This window comes from Strix aluco, chromosome 2 (assembly GCF_031877795.1).
Source record: "Strix aluco isolate bStrAlu1 chromosome 2, bStrAlu1.hap1, whole genome shotgun sequence".
Lineage (NCBI taxonomy): Eukaryota > Metazoa > Chordata > Aves > Strigiformes > Strigidae > Strix > Strix aluco.
This window is the reverse complement of record NC_133932.1, coordinates 4991566-5010829: the sequence shown is the minus strand read 5'-3', so window position 1 is coordinate 5010829 and position 19264 is coordinate 4991566. Positions and strand designations below refer to the sequence as shown.

At 48.8% G+C, this 19264-nt stretch overlaps 1 protein-coding gene across 1 annotated transcript in view; it reads left to right on the top strand.

Moving 5' to 3' along the window:
* CASQ2 (calsequestrin 2) overlaps positions 1–18359 on the top strand; it is a 35410-nt gene extending 17051 nt beyond the window's left edge. Inside the window, exons 4-11 of the mRNA XM_074808641.1 lie at positions 1685–1796; positions 3237–3310; positions 3777–3907; positions 8650–8695; positions 11197–11251; positions 11909–12009; positions 12370–12444; positions 16228–18359. Coding sequence (XP_074664742.1) covers positions 1685–1796; positions 3237–3310; positions 3777–3907; positions 8650–8695; positions 11197–11251; positions 11909–12009; positions 12370–12444; positions 16228–16428 — 795 coding nt within the window. The 3' untranslated portion in view covers positions 16429–18359. The remainder of the gene's footprint in view (positions 1–1684; positions 1797–3236; positions 3311–3776; positions 3908–8649; positions 8696–11196; positions 11252–11908; positions 12010–12369; positions 12445–16227) is intronic.
* Positions 18360–19264: the final 905 nt, after the last annotated feature.

The following is a 19264-nucleotide window of genomic DNA, read 5'->3' as shown; positions in this document are numbered from 1 at the left end:
ACTGCACAAATAACGTAGTGTACTACTGCCTCTTCAGTGAACTTACCGAACTGCACTGCCATGAGTTAGAGAAGATCAAGGCCCTAGGAGTTAGTGCTCTTGGGTCATGTTGTGCACAGGCACAACTATGTACTCACCTTTGTGCCTAAATACAAAAGAGATGCTGACTCCCTCGTTGATGTGTCACACTTCTCTTTTTTTTACATTTTATCCCTAGGAGAGGCAACAGCCCAAAAACATGGTGTTTGCTTTGTAGTGAAAACATTTTGCAGCAGCTTGGCTTTCCTTTGAAATGAGGCTCCCTTTATGAGCAGCCGTGCAATAATGCAGATAAGGGAGGTAAGGCGAGCAGCGGAGCTGGCAGGGATTGTTTCCCAGGGTGGCAGGTTGCCTAAATGGTCAGCTGCAGGCCAGGAGTGCTGGTGGGGAGAAGCATGGCCTGGGAAGAGAAACAGCTCCCTAGGACCTTAGCTCACCTACGGCAGTTCTGTGGCTGCGTGCACCAGGAACACCAAAGCACACGTGAGTGGCTTCAGGGACAGAAACGGGCATCTGCCCCACCCAGGAGGGCCACCAACAGGGCAGGGCTTTGCTCTGACCCTGGCAGCAGTGGGATCCCTGGTTTCTGTGGCTCAGGCCACTATGGCAGCAGGGAGCTGCCCACGCTGCTGCGGACACAGCAGAGGCAGAGCCTTACGCTGGAGCATCCCTCGCAACGGATGCGGCGTAAGGTGCTTTGTGAGGTTTTGCTTGCTGAGATTTGTGGTGTGCCGTTGAAAAATCGTGAGCAAAGGAAGAGAGCAAGGATTTCTGTTGGTGTGTTTTCCAGTCATGAGGGAAAATACCCAGCAGAGCAGGGAAATAAAAACACTTATCTGTGGTGCCTCAGCAGCCTGATCTCAAAGGAAAACAAACCCAGAGGTTCTCTACTCCTCTGTAGGCTGTACAATGGTCTGCTTGCATTATTCTTCCCTAGTGAAACCACACCTGATTTACACCAGTATTGCTGGGTAAAATAACCAGTCTGAATCTTGTCACCAGCAGTGGCTAGTTAAGAAAACATAAAAAAAGGCTGAAGCAGCAGATAGGTCTTCCAACTTCCTCATCAATACTGTGAGGTGTCTGCCGCAGCCAAAGCATGGGTTTAACCCATTCTGCATAGGAGGATCAGCCAGGAAAATTCACATCCAGACTTTCTACTGCTCCAAAACTCTGCTTTGCCACCCTCTAGTGTGTCGGTTTTAACGTTTTCCAAAAGCACGTTCTTTGTGATGACCTCTTCCAGCAAATGACTCTTGAAAACAAATATATCCATCATTCACAGAAGCTCACAGTCCCGTTCAAGTGCTCTCCTTTCCTCTCAGCCTTGCTAAAGCCAGCTGCAATTGCTAACCCTTATCTCTCATCACAGCAGATCCCTCAGCATCCATTTGGGTTAGCCAAAGCTCTCTCAGCTTCCCTCTTGATGCTTCAACCTATGCAGTGAACCTACTAACGGCTCCCTCTGAAGGTGACCTGCATCTCTCAGTTCCTCACATTAAGGCAGAGAGCACTAAGTAGGGTTTCCAGCAGCAGAGAAATTCGGTGACCTCTTTCTCCCCACTTAGGCTGCTAGTGACACACTCTGCCAGGCATAGGTTGGTGCTGCAAATCGTTGTGTTATCAAATACATTTGTCATGGCAGCTGCTAGAAGACCCTGTGGAGATCATAAACAACAAGCTGGAGCTTCAGGCCTTTGACCAAATTGACGAGGAAATCAAACTCATCGGCTACTTCAAAGGAGAAGACTCTGAACGTAAGATGAATTATGTTCCTCACGGGGCTTGGAGCCTGGCTGGGGGCTCTGGGGGCCAGGCATGGGTTCTTCTGCATGAATATTAAGGGTGTTTAGGGGTATATGGCAGGCTGTGACAGTGCCAAAGTTGCTGGAGGATGAGGTGGGGTTGTAGGCAAGTTTCTGCTGTTACTACACATGAGCCCATTCCTACACCAACAGCAGTGACCCTTCTGCAAAGTGTCTGCTGGCAAAAGAAAGGGGTGATAATCCGGAGGCTCCTGAAGTAAAGTATATCTACCTCACCCGAAGTCAGCTGAGGTTACAGTTGCACTGAGTGAGCACCTAAAAGGAGGAAAGCTCCCCCTCTTACGAGCAGTGAGCCCAAAAGGTCAAAGAAAGAGGGAGGAAGGCAAAGGGAAAGAGGGGGACATACATTAAACACTAACTTGGCAAACACACAGCAATAAGCAGGACACCTTAGGGCAGCCTGGCAAAGGCACTGAACTGTTTCTCCTGGCTGAACCCCACGACCAGGAAGAAGCTGGTCCCATGCTCTGAGGGATGTGCAACTCAGGGACCACTCCAGGCAAAACCATCAGCTTTCACAAGTCTTGAGAACCCCTTGCCTGAGACTCTCCCTGGCAAGCCCCAGCAGTCTCCTCTGCCAGCCCCAAGCACTCCCCCTGCTCTCTGGGTGGTGCTGGCAGTCTGCACCCCACACTTGTAGGGCTCGCCTTCAGCAAAAAGACAGGTATTCTTACCTGAATGAGCAACGTATCACCGGGTCTGCTGCTCGGCAACAGCCCATCCGCCTCTCCCTTCGGTTTTCTCACCTGCTCAAAACGGGCTGCAGGTCAGCTCAGGCAGGGCTGTGCCCCTAACGCTGTTCAGTAATAAGTATTTTGAAGAAAGGTGGGAAATACCTGTTGTAAAGAGCTGCCGCCAGGCCGAGAGCATCCTTCCTGACCCCAGCTGAGGACCTGATACCAGTAACAGCAAAAACATACCTTGCTCCTGCCCCCTCCTCCTGCAGCAGGAGGGGGTGCCTAATCATGCTTGGTGACTGTTTAGGGAATGACAGCAATCATTAACGCTGGAACAACTCCCTGTATTTCCCAGGCTGAACTACTGCTTGTGGAAGGGGGCAGCTGCAAACACACTGGAGTTTTAACCCCTGGGCCTGCTTCCCAGGGCTGCTGATTTCAGCCCCAGTTAGGTGTGGTATGCTGGGATCTGTAGTTTTCCTGAGCACTGTGGGGCTGCACAACCTGTGTCCTGTTCACTTCACGTGAAATGGTCCTTGTTTGTGAACCCTGAAAGGGTGGAAGAAGCATAGTGCCATCATCTGATGTAGTTTGCAGTAATTTATATTTGTTCTTCCCTGGTGCCTTCTGTGCTGATCAGAGCGTGGCCAGCTGTCTGTGAAATCTTTTCTTCATCCCCCTTTTCTCCTTCCAGATTACAAGGCGTTTGAAGAAGCCGCTGAACACTTCCAGCCATACATCAAGTTCTTTGCCACCTTTGACAAAGGGGTAAGCATCCATGGACCTCAGTGGAAGCTCACAGACTCCACCACCTGTTTTCCAGAAGCTCAGGATGTTCCCAGATTTAATATCGGGCTCCAGCTTCTCCTTTTCAGTGTTCCTGTAATTTGTGGTATTGGTGTCTGCATTTGGATTTGGCCCCGTCACGAGATAAAAGGCCGTTTCTGCAGCGTGAGGGCAGGTCCTGATCTGGGTTTGGAAACGAGCCCCATTATGTTTGTGGGACCTTGACACTGGCCTTGCTCTGTCCCAGTGCTTAAGGCCAGTAATGTAGAGAGCATCGGTGGTTTTTTAACCAAGGAAAGATCCATTCATATTTTGTTGGCCACCCTTAAGAGTGCATGCTCTGAGAGAGAACAAGCACCTTGACCTCAGGTCTGCTACCAGGAGAGGCTCTGGGTAGGCAAAGAGTCACGTCAGACTCACTCACCTCTGACTATCTGCACTGCAACAGGTTGCCAAGAAGCTAGGTCTGAAAATGAACGAGGTGGACTTCTATGAACCATTTATGGATGAGCCTGTTCACATCCCTGATAAGCCTTACACAGAAGAGGAGCTGGTTGAATTTGTGAAGGAGCACAGAAGGTATGTAGCGTACAGGACACTCCTGGCTGTGGGAAGCAGTTAAAGGTGTCTGTCATCACAGGCTTACCCTTCCAGAGCATTCCTCTCAGAAAAAATCAGGATGACAACCATCTTTTGGCAATTCGCTGGCCCAGGTTTGAGAGTGTGGCTGGTCTTTTCCTAATCCTAGAGGTGCAAGTATCTGTGCTGCAATCAGAGCCCACCACCATGGGGCTGTGACAACACAGCTTCCCTCCTCCTCCTCCCTGGTTAATCCTCCCTCAAAGAGCAGGGAGGTTTGTAGGCAGTGGAGAGCAGAAACTGTGCTCTACTTGCCCATGCTTTTAATTTAGGTCTGTACAGAAGATGATCTTCTCCAAGGCCTCTCAAGCTAAATCCAAATTCTGTCCAGTCTCCTCCTTCCCTGAAACATCTTCACTAAGGGGTGTATCCCTCTTCTCATGTCAGGTATGTCTGTAGGCAGGCTCTGAGCTCAGACCAAGCTCGGAGGAACCATGATGAACTGAGAGGCTCCTGCTGACCACAAGCACAGAGAGGAAGCCACTGCTGTTATGGCTGTGTTGGGCCTCATGTGGCAGAGGTTCTGAGCAGCTACAGCGTTCGATCAGCTCAGCAGGAGCTGTGGATGCCCCATGCTTTTTGTGATCAGGTTTATTGCACAGTCATTTAGGGACTCAGCTATCAACAGTCTGGAAATGACTGGAAAGGCTGATGCCCTTTTAAGTACAAGGGCACAGCTACCTATGAGGTGCTGTATTTTTACACCCTTAAAAGTAGGTGCTATATTTTTTTACACCCTTAAAAATACAGTGCAGGATAGTCACACAGGCTATCTGCTGCTCCTGCAACAGCATTTCCAAGCAGACATTCAAGGGACTAGAAAAGAGTTCAAGAAAAGCAGAGCCATCAATATGGTTAGGGGACCCCAAACTGGACTGAGCTGGAGGTTTGTGTTCACATACACAGAGGGTTTAGAGATGGGAGATCATCTCTGGAATCTGTCAGTCACCAGACTTGGAAACAGATCTCTGCTTTTTCTGAAATATGAAGGGGTCCTCTATCTCTCATGTACTCACAGGTCACTTTGCTGACCTCCTGGACTTCCTGACCTCAGTCCTTCCCCCCCTTTTTTTTTTTTTTTTTCCAAGCTCTTTCTGTCAAGCAGCAGCATCAGAAGGTTGATTAAACACAGTCAGCTAAATGCTAGCCTAATAAGGCAAGCTCTCCACCAGCAACAAATTGTGGTGGAAAGCCCCCAGGTCTTACATATTTCAAGATGCTATGTGGTGCTTGGTAGGAGCAAGGGGGTGGGCTATGTATTTTGCAAGTGCTAAGGCTCAGAAGGGAATTAAAAGGAGTCTCATGAAATGGGATGCCTGAAATCCCAAACCTGTCAAGGTGCTGCCATGGCAGGGGAAAAAAACCTGAGGTGACAGTGATATGTCCCTGCAGTTGATGCTGAGTCTCTCGGAGCAGAAGTGCTTCTTTCTGCCTTGCTACCAGTAAAGGACCTAAAGCCAAAGGCTGGAAATGGAATTAGTCAGACAGAGAGATGATCAAGCCTGTAGAGAAAAACAAAGTGACCTCAGCAGCTTCCAGGTGCTGGTTCCCTGTGGACAACTCAGCAGGATCTTCTCCTCTGCAGGGAGGTGTAGAGGACCATTCGCCTCCTCCCCCTCACACAGCAGACTTTCTCACCTCACCCCAGCCTGCAGGCATGAGCTATCCCTCTGCTGAGGTGCAAAGCCCCGCTGCCACCTCTCCATCCCCCAGAAGGATCCCTGTGACATCACTGGGGAAAGCTCCCAATGCTCAGCAGTACCCAGGCTCTTTGGCACACTTTAAACAGACCTTTCAAAAAAGGTTTCCTGCTGCTGTACCCAGGTGGGCTTCATCACCTCTTCCTCTACCCCTCCACAGAAATTGGGATTTGGTGAGCTTTCATTGGAGCCTCAAAACAGCTAAAGCAGGAGCCCAGGAGGAGCCCATACGCAGCCTCACGGTTGATGTTTCCCTGGGCAGCTTGCAGGCGGTGGTGGGAAAGTTTATCCTCTCCCAAGCTGGTCAGGAAGCCAGTGTTCAGCATGGCGGGGTGACTTGTCCGAGGCTGCACAGCAGATGGGTGTCTGGCTCAGGGTGGTGGCGAGGCACCACAACTTCAAGTTCTCAGCCCAGATTTTGCTCTCAGTTGCACAAATAGAAATTAAATGGTAGTTCCTCAGCCTGCAGCAAGAGGCCTCTGGGTTCATGTCTGTTTTGAATGCAAAATGCTGGGGCTGGACACCACCCACCCCTCCACCCCCCCAGTTGTAGCAACGTGGGGGCTGAATTCTGCTCCTTCTTACATAAGCCCCACTTACTCCACTCCCTCCAGCGTAGGGAAGCAACCAGAGCAAATCTTGAGTAACTCCGAAGCAATCAGTACACGTGGGTGTGATCAAATCCTTCCCACTGAGTTTCCCTTCTCCGACAGCTTCTCCCAAGAATGGCATGGGAAAGTCTCTTGAAAGCCAGGTGCAAGTACGTGTAAGTACATAATATTCATTCACCTGATATGATCTCTGGTTTCTGACAATCAGCAATGAGGAGACTAGCTGGGTCAAAAATTGTATCCCTGATCTTATGCTTAGTGGCTATTTCTTCATTTTCTACAGTCATTTATCTCACTTCTATTTTGATGCTGAACACATCCAACTTAGTGAGTTCAGCAGCTGAATTATGCATTGCATCAAAAAAGCATTTCTGTTTGTTCAGTTTATACATGCTACTTAATAATTTTGCTGTGTGCTTACTAGCTCTTATAGAGGAACAATGACTAGACATTCCCTGTTGTACTTTTATTTTTTTTACTATTGCTGATTTTTTAGACCCGCTGCCAAATCCCTCTTCAGTTACCTCTTTTACAAGATACAGTTCTTACCTGTTTAACCTCCACCAAACAGAGGTTGTTCCACAACTCCATTCACCACTGCCATGTTTCCATATCCCTTTTTCAGTTGTTCCATATAATTTCTGTGATGGGATGACCAGAACCACACATACATTCACTGTGGAGGTGCATAGTGTAGCTGTCCACTGCCATAATGGTATGATGTGTTTTACTCTTTAGTCATCTCCCTACTGTTTGTAACCTTCTTTTTGCCTTTTGCCTCCGGAGCTGATGCTTTCTCAATTTGTGATACCTGGGCCCCTTTCCTGAGAGGCAATAATTAATTATAAATCATTTAGAACCCATTGTTGCACCTGTATAATCAGGGTTGTTTTTCTGCAAGTGTGTTACTTCCTATATATCTATCTACCATGCAGACACTCAAGTCTCAGGAGATCCCTCCATATCTCCTCATAGTCAGGCATGTGTTGGTCGTCAAAGAATTGGATATGATAAGCAAACACTGCCATATTCCTATTTCTCATCTTTTTCAGAGAATATGTTATGCATATGATCACACCAAAGCATATGCTATGAATCTTAATTGGTTAATTCCCTCTGTCGCAAAACCTGACCATTTATCTCCACCCTTCATCTCCCAATGGCCTTAATCCACAAGAGGATCTCTCCTCTGATCTAACTGCAGCTCAGTTTCTCTGAGAGCCTTTAGCAAGGGACCTTGTCCGATGGTCCTCTGAAGGAAGCTCACTGACCAGCATTCCTTCCCCCACTCGTTGACTTGCTCTGGGAACTCCAGCAGATCTGTGGCCATGACTTTCCTCTTAAAGGCCATGCATCTCTTGTTCTATCATGTCACATTCCTTCAAATGTCTGTTAACTCCACTTTTGCTGGTAGCACCGTGCCCATGAGGAAGTCGCCCTTCCAGATCTGTAACTCCCCAGGTCCTTTAGGAACCTCTAAAAAAATGCTCCTTGTTTTCACTGCTCTGGTAGCAAGGCAAACCAGGTTACACATCTCACTGATGCCACCTGGTTTTGGCAGCATGCTGCTACTCCCTTTACCAATCTGTTCTAGGACCTCATCGACCGACACGTCTCTTTGCAACAGCTCTCGGAGCTGGTCAGACAGGTGGAGCCTCCCTGAACACATGATGCCACAGTGAGCAGAGGTGCAAAGCATTCCTTGTGCTTGTCTGCTACGGCCTTGTGTTCCTTGGGTGCCCCTTTAGCATCCCAGGCTCTCTGACAGGCTTCCTGCTACGGATGTGTCTGAAAAGACTTTTTTTGTCCTTTATGAACTACTTGTCAAAAAAATTTGCTTTGACCAGTCTTACGGTTTACATTTTGTTGCCAGTGGTTATTAGGATCTGAATTTTCTTCCCAGAAGTTATTCTGTCTTCTTTGCTTCAGCAGAGTTTGGAAGGATTTTTGTGGTGGAATTATGCTTGGGTAAAACCAGAAGAAAAGGGGAACAAAGCCCATTAGGAATGTCACAGGGACTGCAAGACAGAAGTGAATGGGTCACCTCGTGCTCTCAACACAGACAGAACAATCTGCCATGTGTGGGACTAATTCACTAGCACATCCCAGCACAGAGAGGCATCTCATTGTCCCAAGCATAAATAGCGGCTGCAATGACTCCAGTGGGGGAAAGGGCAAGGTTTTATCACCATAAATAAAAGCACAAGTTGACCTACTGTGCCCCCATGCTTGCATTCAAAACGTGGTGGCCGACAGCACTGACTCAAGACACCAACCAAACGTGCCACAGTGACCTTTTCCATGACACCATCAGCGTCATGTGTGACGGGGCTGGACACATCCTCAACGAGTGTTTCTCTCTTCCTTTCAGGGCCACTTTGCGGAAGCTGCGCCCAGAGGACATGTTTGAGACGTGGGTAAGCATGTGCGGGTGGGAAGCCTCGCATCCCCTGCTAGCTTCCAACAAGAAACTGCTGCTCAAGAGCTCCAGCCTCTGGCTGGGCAAAACTTTATCTTTCCTTCCTCGCAAAGCCGCTTTCCCTCCTCTGGGAAGATGGGAAAGCATCAGCTGTGATGCCCAGTGCCTGAGTTCAAACAGTGTGCTCAAATGCTTTGCTCAACAGCGGTGGATGGCTGAGCTGGGTCCCATTTGCTCCACAGAGGGAACAGGGAAAGCTAACCAAGCATGCCAGGCGGGTGTTGAGCCTCTGTAGCAGCTGTGATACAGCTATGGAGAGCATCCTTGGGAAGGAACACTATCATCTCATCTAATGGCTGTCACTGCTGGTGGTGGGGTGATTTCAGTGGGCCGCTCGCTGGGTGAACTACGGAGATTCTACTGAACAGATGACTCATGGAAATTGTACCAGAGCAGTTGTACAATTCAAAATGTACGATTGTACAATTCAAAATGCGAGCGAGGGCAGGCAGTTCAGTTAATTATATAGATTACGGAGCAAATCGTGCATTGATTGCACTTCTCATGGTGTGAGCAAGCTGGAAGTCAGCAATTGTGAAGAACTAACCAGTGTTTTGGCACTGATCACACAGAGAGGACTCTCCTGGTCTGCAAGGGTGGGGAAGAGGGGAAAGGTGAAAATCAAGGAAAAATCATGTATAGCAAATTATCTCTTCGCTTTGAACGAATAAGATGTTAATAGCCAGTTAGGGACCTTCAAGTGCCAGCTGAATGCTGAAACCAAAGCTGAACAGGTGCTTTACAGACCCTGGGAAAGATGCAGTCATTCCTCCAGAAAGCTCGGCACGTTTATAACAGCATTCAGTTGCCTCCTTGCTGTGGTGTAACATGAAACGCTGCAGGACTCCGAAGCACCAAAAGCCTTGGGAGTCTTTAATACAACAAGGCAGGAGGTAATAAAACTGAACCAGAAGTTATGAGGCACTTAGGCATGATAGCTTTTCATTTTGTTTTGAAATACAGATTCTGTATAGAAAATAGCTTCCTAGATCCACTGAAGTCCCTTGAAGTTTATTCATGGGGCTTCAGTGGGACACAAATTTCACATGCAGTGGTTTTGTTTTCATACTGAACATATTCTAAGTAACCCCAGGAAAAGTGTGGATTGTCAGCAGTTGGATGTTTTCTTTACCAGCAGCCTGGGAATACAGAGCTTGCCTCTGCTATAAACAGGGGACTTGTACCTACAGGAGACAACAGGCTGGATTCTGATCTCACTGCAAATTCAGAACATCCTCAATGCCTTCACTGGAGTTACTCCAGTTTGGTTTGCTGCCTTGGAGGTCAGAATAGAGCTATATTATACAGCTATATATAAAATTATATATTGCATATATATATTTTTTATTTTGCTGCCTGACAATGCTGCTGGCAAATATGGAGAAAAAGCAACAGTGTAGATTTTGCCAGCTGTAAGTGGTCTGAATCCCAAGTAAATCTTCCTAGAATGCCCCAGTGAAAATGTATTCCCCGAAGACACCAGCAAAGGCCCAGCATCCACTATTGTTTTTAAAGATAATGTTTTCCACTTAATCTTTCAGGGGTTTTTTTCCTTTCAGTTTTTGATGGTGGCTTTGTCACCTCTGGGCTCAGAAGGGAAAAGAAATTAGCATTTAGATGGGAATTTTTTCGTGCATTAAAACCAATTGAAATGGAAACCAGGACCGGCAGCGGGTGAGGAAGGCGAAGCTGATCTGTGGGGTAATTCAGAGATGACATTCATAGCAGACGGATGATGAACCGGCTGGCAGATCCATTGGCCTTTGCCAATACTATTACCCATTACTCACGTATCTCATGGAGAAAAGCAGTCCACCAGGCCGTCATTTCTGTCCTCCACTCCTTGGAGTCCTGAAATGAGCCTTTCATGCAACTCCCCTCATTGCTCGTGGAGACCCTCACCTAGAGCAGAGACCCTTCACCTCCCAAAAGTGGCCCAGGTGAGCCACCTCACCTCTCATATTGTGAGGAAACCTCCTTTGCTGGCCTCGAAGGAGCATGTGTAGGAGCTGAGCACGGTGGCAGATATTTGTTCCCCTCAAACCATCCTTGGCAGCTGCATATTTATGAGGGTAGGTGGACTCAGGCATGGAGGGTGAGCCCATATTCCCATGCTAGAGAGCCCTTGACCTTCTCTGCAGGCAAGGTTTTGCCCCACACCATCAGAAGCTTCCTCGCCTTTGCCACCATGATGCCCACCTCATTTTTTGCTGAAGGGTTTCAGCAACGCTACCCAAACTACCTGCTTCAGCGCCTAATACCTCCACAACTCAGTCTCACTTCAGCTCCCATTTCTGGTGTCTTGGTGGGGCTCCAGCCAAGCCTCCCTTTGCAATCATCATGTTTGTTTGAAGGCATCACACCACTCCTTGTCTCCAGCAACCACCTGGACTTTGTCCTCCACTCCTGGCCCATTAGTAATAGCTTTGTTGTTTCCAGGAGGATGACATGGAGGGAATCCACATCGTGGCCTTTGCTGAAGAAGACGACCCAGGTAGGAGGCCACCATTTTCATCCTTGTGTGACTCTCTGTCACTCAAGAAAGTGTAGTTTCATGTGCTTTGGTTGCATTGTGGAGCCCGGCACCCTGGCTGGGATGGGGAGCTGGGATACTTCTGGGTGTTTACGCTAGCGGGTGTGCTAGCCAGGATGCAAATTCTGGATGTAAATGAATGGCTGGATGGGGAAAAAAAGTCATGACCTCCACCCCAGTGCCAGGATTTGATCCCTAACTCTGTGTCTATCTTTCTGCGCGGCTCCGGGAAAGTGCTGAGGTATGGATGTGTGATGGGCATGTGGGAAACCCGTGGGCATCAGCTCCTGAAAAGTCATGGCATTGGTGTTTCTCAGTGCCATCAGCATGCTGAAAAGCTTTGGCCTCTCAGGGCTCAGTTCTTCCCTCACCACAAGAAAATAGTGACATTGTTCCACTCCATGGAAGGATTACAAGACTTAATTCATGTGTAACTAATTTCAGTACCCAGGGAGGATGCTCAAAATTAAAAGTCTTATTATCAGAAGAAAGATCTGGGAGACAGCATTTTAATGAGAACTATAAACAACTCCTGTGTGCACAGCGGGGTGAGGGAAGTTGAAAACCCCACAAGCGAAAAGTGTCTGCGTGTTTGCAGCAGTTCATATATCGTTTCAGATGGTTTTGAGTTCCTGGAAATCCTGAAGCAGGTTGCCAGGGACAACACTGATAATCCTGACCTGAGCATTGTCTGGATTGACCCCGACGACTTTCCTCTGGTGAGTGGCAGGGGCTCCTTGCCTTTCTTGGTTTAATACATGGATTGTGGTGGGGGTGTGGGGTGTGTGCGAGCGCAGGAATAGCCCCAGGGAATTTGGGACAGGGAAGCTTGCGAAACCGGACCGTGGTCGATCCCTGAGAGCTGCTCGTTTGGGTCTGCCTCCCATGAAGGTGGTGTCCTGGGAACTTTTCCAGAGTTGGCACTTTCCTTGGCCATGTGTGGCAGCCCGAGCTTGTGTTGAGCCTCTCTTCACTCACCGATGCACACTTCCCCGCACCACAGCCCCACCGGCTGAATTAATGCAATGGGGTATTTCAAACAAACACCCTTGTCTGAGCTTTGTTTCTCACTCCTGCAGCTGATCACTTACTGGGAGAAGACCTTCAAGATTGACCTGTTCAAACCACAGATCGGGGTGGTGAACGTCACAGACGTGAGTAGCACATGCCCAGAAAATCCAGCAATCCCAAGATTAAGGGGCTAGAAAAGATGGGATCTGAGGCCCGCTGGAATCAGTGGGATTTCTGCTGTTAAGTGCAGGTAGACCAGGCTTCTTTCCCAGGAAAAGGTATAAAGACTTCACCATCCCCACGTGCAGCAGGGTTCGTAACACCTCCAACATTGGGCTTCAGGGCTTCGGTCTGAGCACGTTTCTGCTGCTGAGTCACACACAAACCACATCTGCTGAGGTCGGCACCAGCCCCCATGGTCTGAGCTTCGGGGCTTTGCCTGGTTTTGGTTTCAAGGTCTTACATTTCCAGCCCAACCCAAAGCGTGCACCCGTGTCAGTGCCCTGCTCTGACTGAACCCGGGTGGGTTTGTGGAGGAAAAGTGTGTGTGTAGGGGGGAAAGCAAGCTGTGCTTAGGGGAGGCAAAAAGGAGAAAAAGGAGGGTGTTTTTGCAGCAGAAGCAGAATGGCACAGCTTGAGTGTAGGAGGGAAAGATAGACCCCAACAGATGTCAGGGAGAAACTGCACAGCTTGAAAAAAAACCAAATAAATACAGAGCCTTAATAAGAGTACGACTTAAACTGCTAATGGAGGGATCCTGCTGGGGTGAAGAGGGTGTACTGGGGTTCATCCAGGCCTTCCTCCTCCTCAGCCATGTGGGTAGTGTCAGAGGGATTTGGTGGGAAGAGGAGACGTGTCCATTCCATGCCCAGTGGCACTGAAGGGTTTTCACACTGTCCCGCAGCCGGCAGCGCTGCAGAGGTGCTGCTTCAGCACGGCCGTGGTGATGGTGGCACCCACAGCATCCACCGCCGTGCTATCAGGCCAGCTTTCTAGCAACTACAGTTTTCACCGTGGCTGCCTTCAAGCCAGCAAGCCATGGGTCTGCTGTCAGGTCACCCAAACACTGCGAGCTTTAAAGGCAGGTGGGAGAAGGACTTGCCGACCCCCACCAGCAGAGATGTGGGGAGAGCTGCTGAGTGCAATGTACCGTGCATCACAGCCCTGACACGACTACGGAGAGAAACCATTTTTTCTCTTTCTGACAATCAGAGCCCAGACAACGAGAGCACGTAACGCAGCGCACTCCAACCTGGCTCACTTATTACCTTAGTTTATTTTCAACGTTCAAGTGCTGGCTGGTTTAATCTCTTTAAAATGAACCTGTGTGGATATGTAAGTATCTCTGGAAGCAGAAATCTCTCCACTGCAGAAGTGTTTGTAATTTGGTGCTTGACTTCATGTTTGAAATTTCAGCTCTATGGGAACCTGGTGTTACATTAGAAGAGAGCAGAGAGGTACTTAGAGTTGGGACAACTGTCCAGGGCTGAGCGCTGGTCCTGGCCCCACCACTGACCTTGCTCCAGGCCCCCACGTCCTCTCTCCTGTACCTCCCCAGAAAAAGAGGGACAGCAAGGGTGTGCTGGCTGGACGATTGTGCCTCCTATTATTACAAATGCTGCAAGACCGTAAGATGGGAGATGTAGAAAAGGCAAAATAATGGTGTTATGAAGAAAGTGGAAGCCCTTGATCTTGCCCATCCTGTTAAGGGGAATGAGAGGCTGGCTTGGGAGTCACAGAGTAGATTCGGTGCTGGCTGGATGTGAGTGGTGCTTTACCATTCGCCAGACTGTGGGACAGACACCTAGAGAGTGAGAATCCAGAGGGTTAAGGCTTGTTAGCAGAACTATTAAGGGAGAGACAAAAGGGAAGAGGGCCAAGATAGCATCTGCCACCTAAGATCATGAGGGAAATGAACAGAAAATCCAGAAGTCTTCCAGTCTTTTGCCCTTATTACTAGTCTGCAGTACCTTCTTTCATTATATTTACTGCAGTTGGCCATGTTTAAGTCATGTCAAAGCTACATTAAACAGCTATCAATGGAAATCCATGGAAATAGGATTGTCAGTGTCAGAAGAATCACATAGAAAGCAGTATTAGGCAGGAACATATGCCTTATTATCCAGCAGTCACTCAGAGACCTGTAAAAACTCATGCATTATCTAGCTTTGATATAGCAAATGTTTCAGGTTGTTGATTATAGTATTTTCTGGTTTTATTTCATTCCTCTTAAGTCTGTTTTCTACTCCTCAAGAGAGAGATTTAAGAAACTTCTAGGTTGGCAGGTGATATCTAAAACAAACACTGAGCTCATTTCGTTATTTCAGTGTTACATCACTGCATTCAGCCAAGTCACACAGGTACAAAGTGGGGCTTACACAACGGAGTAAAAATAAACACTGCTGTTGGCTTCAGTGGACATAACCCCTGTGACCCCATCACTTCTCTAAAAACCTGCCAATACAAACACCAGAGCTCCCAGTGTCCCCCGCTGGCCTGTCACATCGTAGTGGCTCAGGACCAGGGCCATGACGCTCTGCAAAATATTGCTGCTCTATTTGCACAGCATCTTCTGTAGGTGCAACGGGCCCACTCCTGTTCCCATTATTTAAAGATGTCACTTTTTGCTGCATAAACAGTCCTGAGGTTGGGGACAAGATCCTGTGAGTGAAGCAAGAGCTGCATGCCTCTCCGTGGCTCTTTTTTATTACAGTTTTGGTGTTCTGGGAGGAAAATATTGTAAGGGAGAAACAGCTGTCCTTGAGCAGAAATTGGTCTGGCTTTTTAGCAAGCCATAAACCAAAGAGAATTAGGTAGCACAGACAGGGGAAGAAGTTGGGTGCATTGGCAAAAGCCGGTAGTTATCTTCTGACATATGGAAAGCATTTGCTTCTGCAACATCAAACGCTGAATGAGATAGCCTCACAGCACCTCTGCAAAATAGGAGGCTGATCCTGTTTTATGGAGGGGAGACAGTGAAGGGAAAGGGGCTTACCCAGGCATTTACCCAAGGAGCCCATAGCAAAGCTGAGAGAATACCTTTCATTTCCAGGCTCAGAGACTAAGCTAAGCTTCCTGTCCCTGGGTAAGAGCCACAATTTAGACAGCATCTTCTCACCACATTTTAGCCATCATCCTCTTACTGAATCCCCCACATCCCCTCCAGTTTATGGAAGTAATGCAGACAGCTGGAGAGAAAGCTGGAGAGAAAGAGCAGGGGGCACCTGAAAGAGCAGGGGGCATCAGTGTTTTTCAGCATTCTTCAGCTGGAGCATGGCTGAAATGATCTGAGGAAAGGCTCTTCCAAGAGGAGGAACCACTATCACACGTGGAGAGTCCCGAGCATCATCCTGAGGCAAAGGTGATAGTAAAAGAGACTGGGGAGAAGGGGTGCTGACAGGAAGGTGTAAAGGCTCAAAGGAAGAGGTCCCAGAAGGGCTCTGGAAGGAAGGAGAGAAATGCTGTGATGTCCTTTGAACTGAGGCGATGCAGGGGAGCTGGCATAGGTCTCTTTATGGTCTCTATGTAGACTTGGAGTCTACAGAACTGGCCAGACAGTGTGAAGACAATGCATCAAGTGGATGATGCTCTTGCTCACAAGTGTCAGCAGTGCAGGAGAGGAACAGGCAGCGGGCACACATCTAACCTCGGGCAAACAGTACAACACACTCATGTAAACCCCCTGACTACTCCCACTGCCCCCCAGTCAGAAGCAACAACACTTCAGGGGGAAGTGATAATCCCAGCGCATGGGCAGCAAGACACTGTGGCTGAGCCTGCCCACAGGCTGTGGCAGAGCGGGAGCTAAAGCCACCACCACCCCTGCATCCCACCCGTGGTCCAACCCCTACCCCACAATAGCAGCAAACCCCATCCCTTCCCTGCTTCTCTGAGGGTGGCTAATCCCCCATCCCCTGTCCTCACAGGCTGACAGCATCTGGATGGACATCAGAGACGACGACGACCTGCCCACAGCCGAGGAGCTGGAGGACTGGATAGAGGACGTGCTCTCTGGGAAGATAAATACCGAGGATGATGACGATGATGATGACGACGATGACGACGACGATGACGACGATGATGATGATGACGACGACGATGATGACGACGACGATGACGATGACTAACTGTGACTCTGTGCAGTTTGACTTGTGGGGGCCGAGAGGCCTCCCCCTGCGGCAGGTCCCTCCATCGGAAGACCTGTGTTTGAGCGTCAGCAAGCACCGCTGCTCCTCTTTCCCCCCTGCCCCATTCCCCCTGCCCCTGCCCTTGCCGGGACCCTCCCTGGCCTGATTCTCAGCGGTGCTGAGCCACTGGGGCTGCCCCTGCGGTGGGCAGCACCTGCAGGCACCCAGCACCGCTGCAAATCATGCCTCCTTAGTAAGGACAATAGGAATCTGCAAGGGAATCTGCCCCAACTGTCCCAGGGCAGGAGAAAAGTGCCTGCCTGCTCACTGCCAGAGGGACGCAGGGAGCCAATTTGTATTTTCCACACACATCGGCCCAGCACTTAACATCCAAAGACCAAATCTCACTTTAAGAAATAGGGAAGGCCACCGTAAATTTTAGTCCTTTTATTAAGCACAACGCCCTTTGCAGCTACTCTGCCAAGGCCACTCAATCCTGCAAGTTCTGCTGTGGGAGTCTGTAGCTACTCATTAACATGCTAGGAGCAGCAGAAAGCTTTGGGAGGGGAGGAAGGTTTTAGGGATGCTATCTGAGTCTGCAGTGATTCCATATAACGACAGGATATTCTTGTCTGGCAGCGCACTGTAAAACCAAACACCACGGTCCCTGGCTGAACCTTTTTCTTCTTGAAAGCTCAGGCCAAAGATAGGGTAAGTGCAGGTAGTCTGATATGGGACATCAAACTTGTGAGTTCCTGAACTGTTGGAAAGGCTGATCCAGGTCTGAGCCCAAACTCGTGAGGCTGAAGATCGTGGCACTGAGCCAAACCGTTGGTCTTAACCCCAAAGAAACACACAAAGCAGACTCCAGGCCAGTTCCAAACATCTGCAGCCAGGTCTGAGCTGGGCCTACCTTCCCTTTCGGGTGAACCTCTGCTGGATTGAAGGTGGTGCACATAAGATAGACAGCATACTCCTGCCAGTGGAAACATTCATAGGGGCCCACCCTGAAGCCCTCCTATTCCCCATGACCTTCCAGCTTTAGCTGACTTTTAACCCAAAGCCTACATAGCATCTTTTCCCATGGCCAAGATGTTGGGAGAGAACACATCCGTCCAACCATATTAGATGCTGGATAACGTGTGTCAGGCAATGAGCAGTGAAAGGATTCAAGCTGTTTGGCTTTAGAGTATTCAGTTGCACAGTTACTCCCTGCTTAGAGACTCGGATGTCCCATGGTAGCCCGTGAGAAGCCTCTTTTGACTGCAGGCTGAGAAGGAGCTCAGGGCACCAGCTCACAGCCAAGGAGGTCACTCACAAAGCAACGGGTCAGCAACTCAGTCCTGGCGAGTGCAGCACCATCCGTGTGCAGGTCACTGCGACAGTGTTCGGTCTCCCTGCTTTCCCATGCCGGCAGATTTCAATTGTCTTAGCTTATTAGGTTTGACAATAGTGCAATGAATGGAGAGTTTTATCTTTATAAATACATTTATAAATATGTTCTCCAGTCGTTCAGACTTGTTAGCATAGGTAGGGTACACATGTCCTCTCTTGCTACAGATGAAAACCATTGTTCTGACCTTTCTTATACTGGCTTATGTCAGAGGTAAGTGATGTCAGGGGAAAAAACAGTGCGAGGGACAGGAGAATCAGAGCTCATTATACGAGTGCGAATCAGCCTGATGAGAAACAAGGTTTACACACTATATATTTCCTTTATCAGATGAACTGCAAAGCAAGATTTTATAGATTTTTTTTTTTTTCCTGCCTGTTGATCAGCCTCTTTGACTCTCTCTCTCTCTCTCTACATTAGCTGAAATAGAAATTTTAAACTACCGGTATAAAAAAGGCTGAAGTACTGATATATTCCTACATGTGCCATATCCCCTCGGCAGACGTGCCAGCACGAACAACATGCAGTCGGATATCTATATATCTCTATGTGTGTGAATGAATGCTGTGCTTATATGGTATATGACTGTAGGACACGTTAGCTCCTCACTGAACATTAAACACTCAACCTGTGCTTTTAAGGCACAGCCTATTAGAAGAACAGACAGGACAGCAAAGCCCCCAGGTCGAGTACTTGCCCCTTCTTGCTTCTTTACAATGCACAAGTACTGCCTGGAAGACTTGCACTGAGTGTGTTTGGGGAGACCGTCCACCTGGTCGCACTGGAGTTATGAACAACCCAGCCCCATCCCAGAGGACCCGGTGGAATCTTTCAAAAGCCTTGAAATGCAGAGTGCTCTCAGCCTGAAGGTCCCCTCTTCTCCTTCACTCACACACCCCTCTCTCCTGGCCAGAGGGGTGCCCAGCACCCTCCTTCTGCTCTTTCCTTTCAGCTGTTTCCTCGAGAGGTTTGCTGGAAGACCCCAGGTCAGAGCAAGAGGGAGCAAGCAGGACTCAAGGTCTCATTGGTGCACATTGGTAAGGAGCAAGAACAGGCAAAACTAGCCATTTAGTAGTCTCCTAGTCTGTGATTAAGGGACAAATACGTAAGAAAAGTACTTGTTTATCTTTACCTTGGGGGTATTCCCAGGAGTAGAACATGCACAGTTTCACCCTGCATAAGGTAAGAGCCTGCACAGACCCTGCAGCTTCAGATCAGTCACTGCAAAGTGTCATGAATTTCTATAAACATGAAGAATCAGTGAAGAGTTGCTCTACTGCCTTTCCTGACTGGCGCTGTCTCCAGCCATCCCAATTGCCTGGATACTTTTCAAGTGCCTCCCCTCCCGCTGTGGATGCCCATCTATTCTGATGTACCCCTTTAGATGCTCTGAGAGGCACAGCTCACACAGGCAGAGCAGGCAGACCCTGAAAACGGCACCAC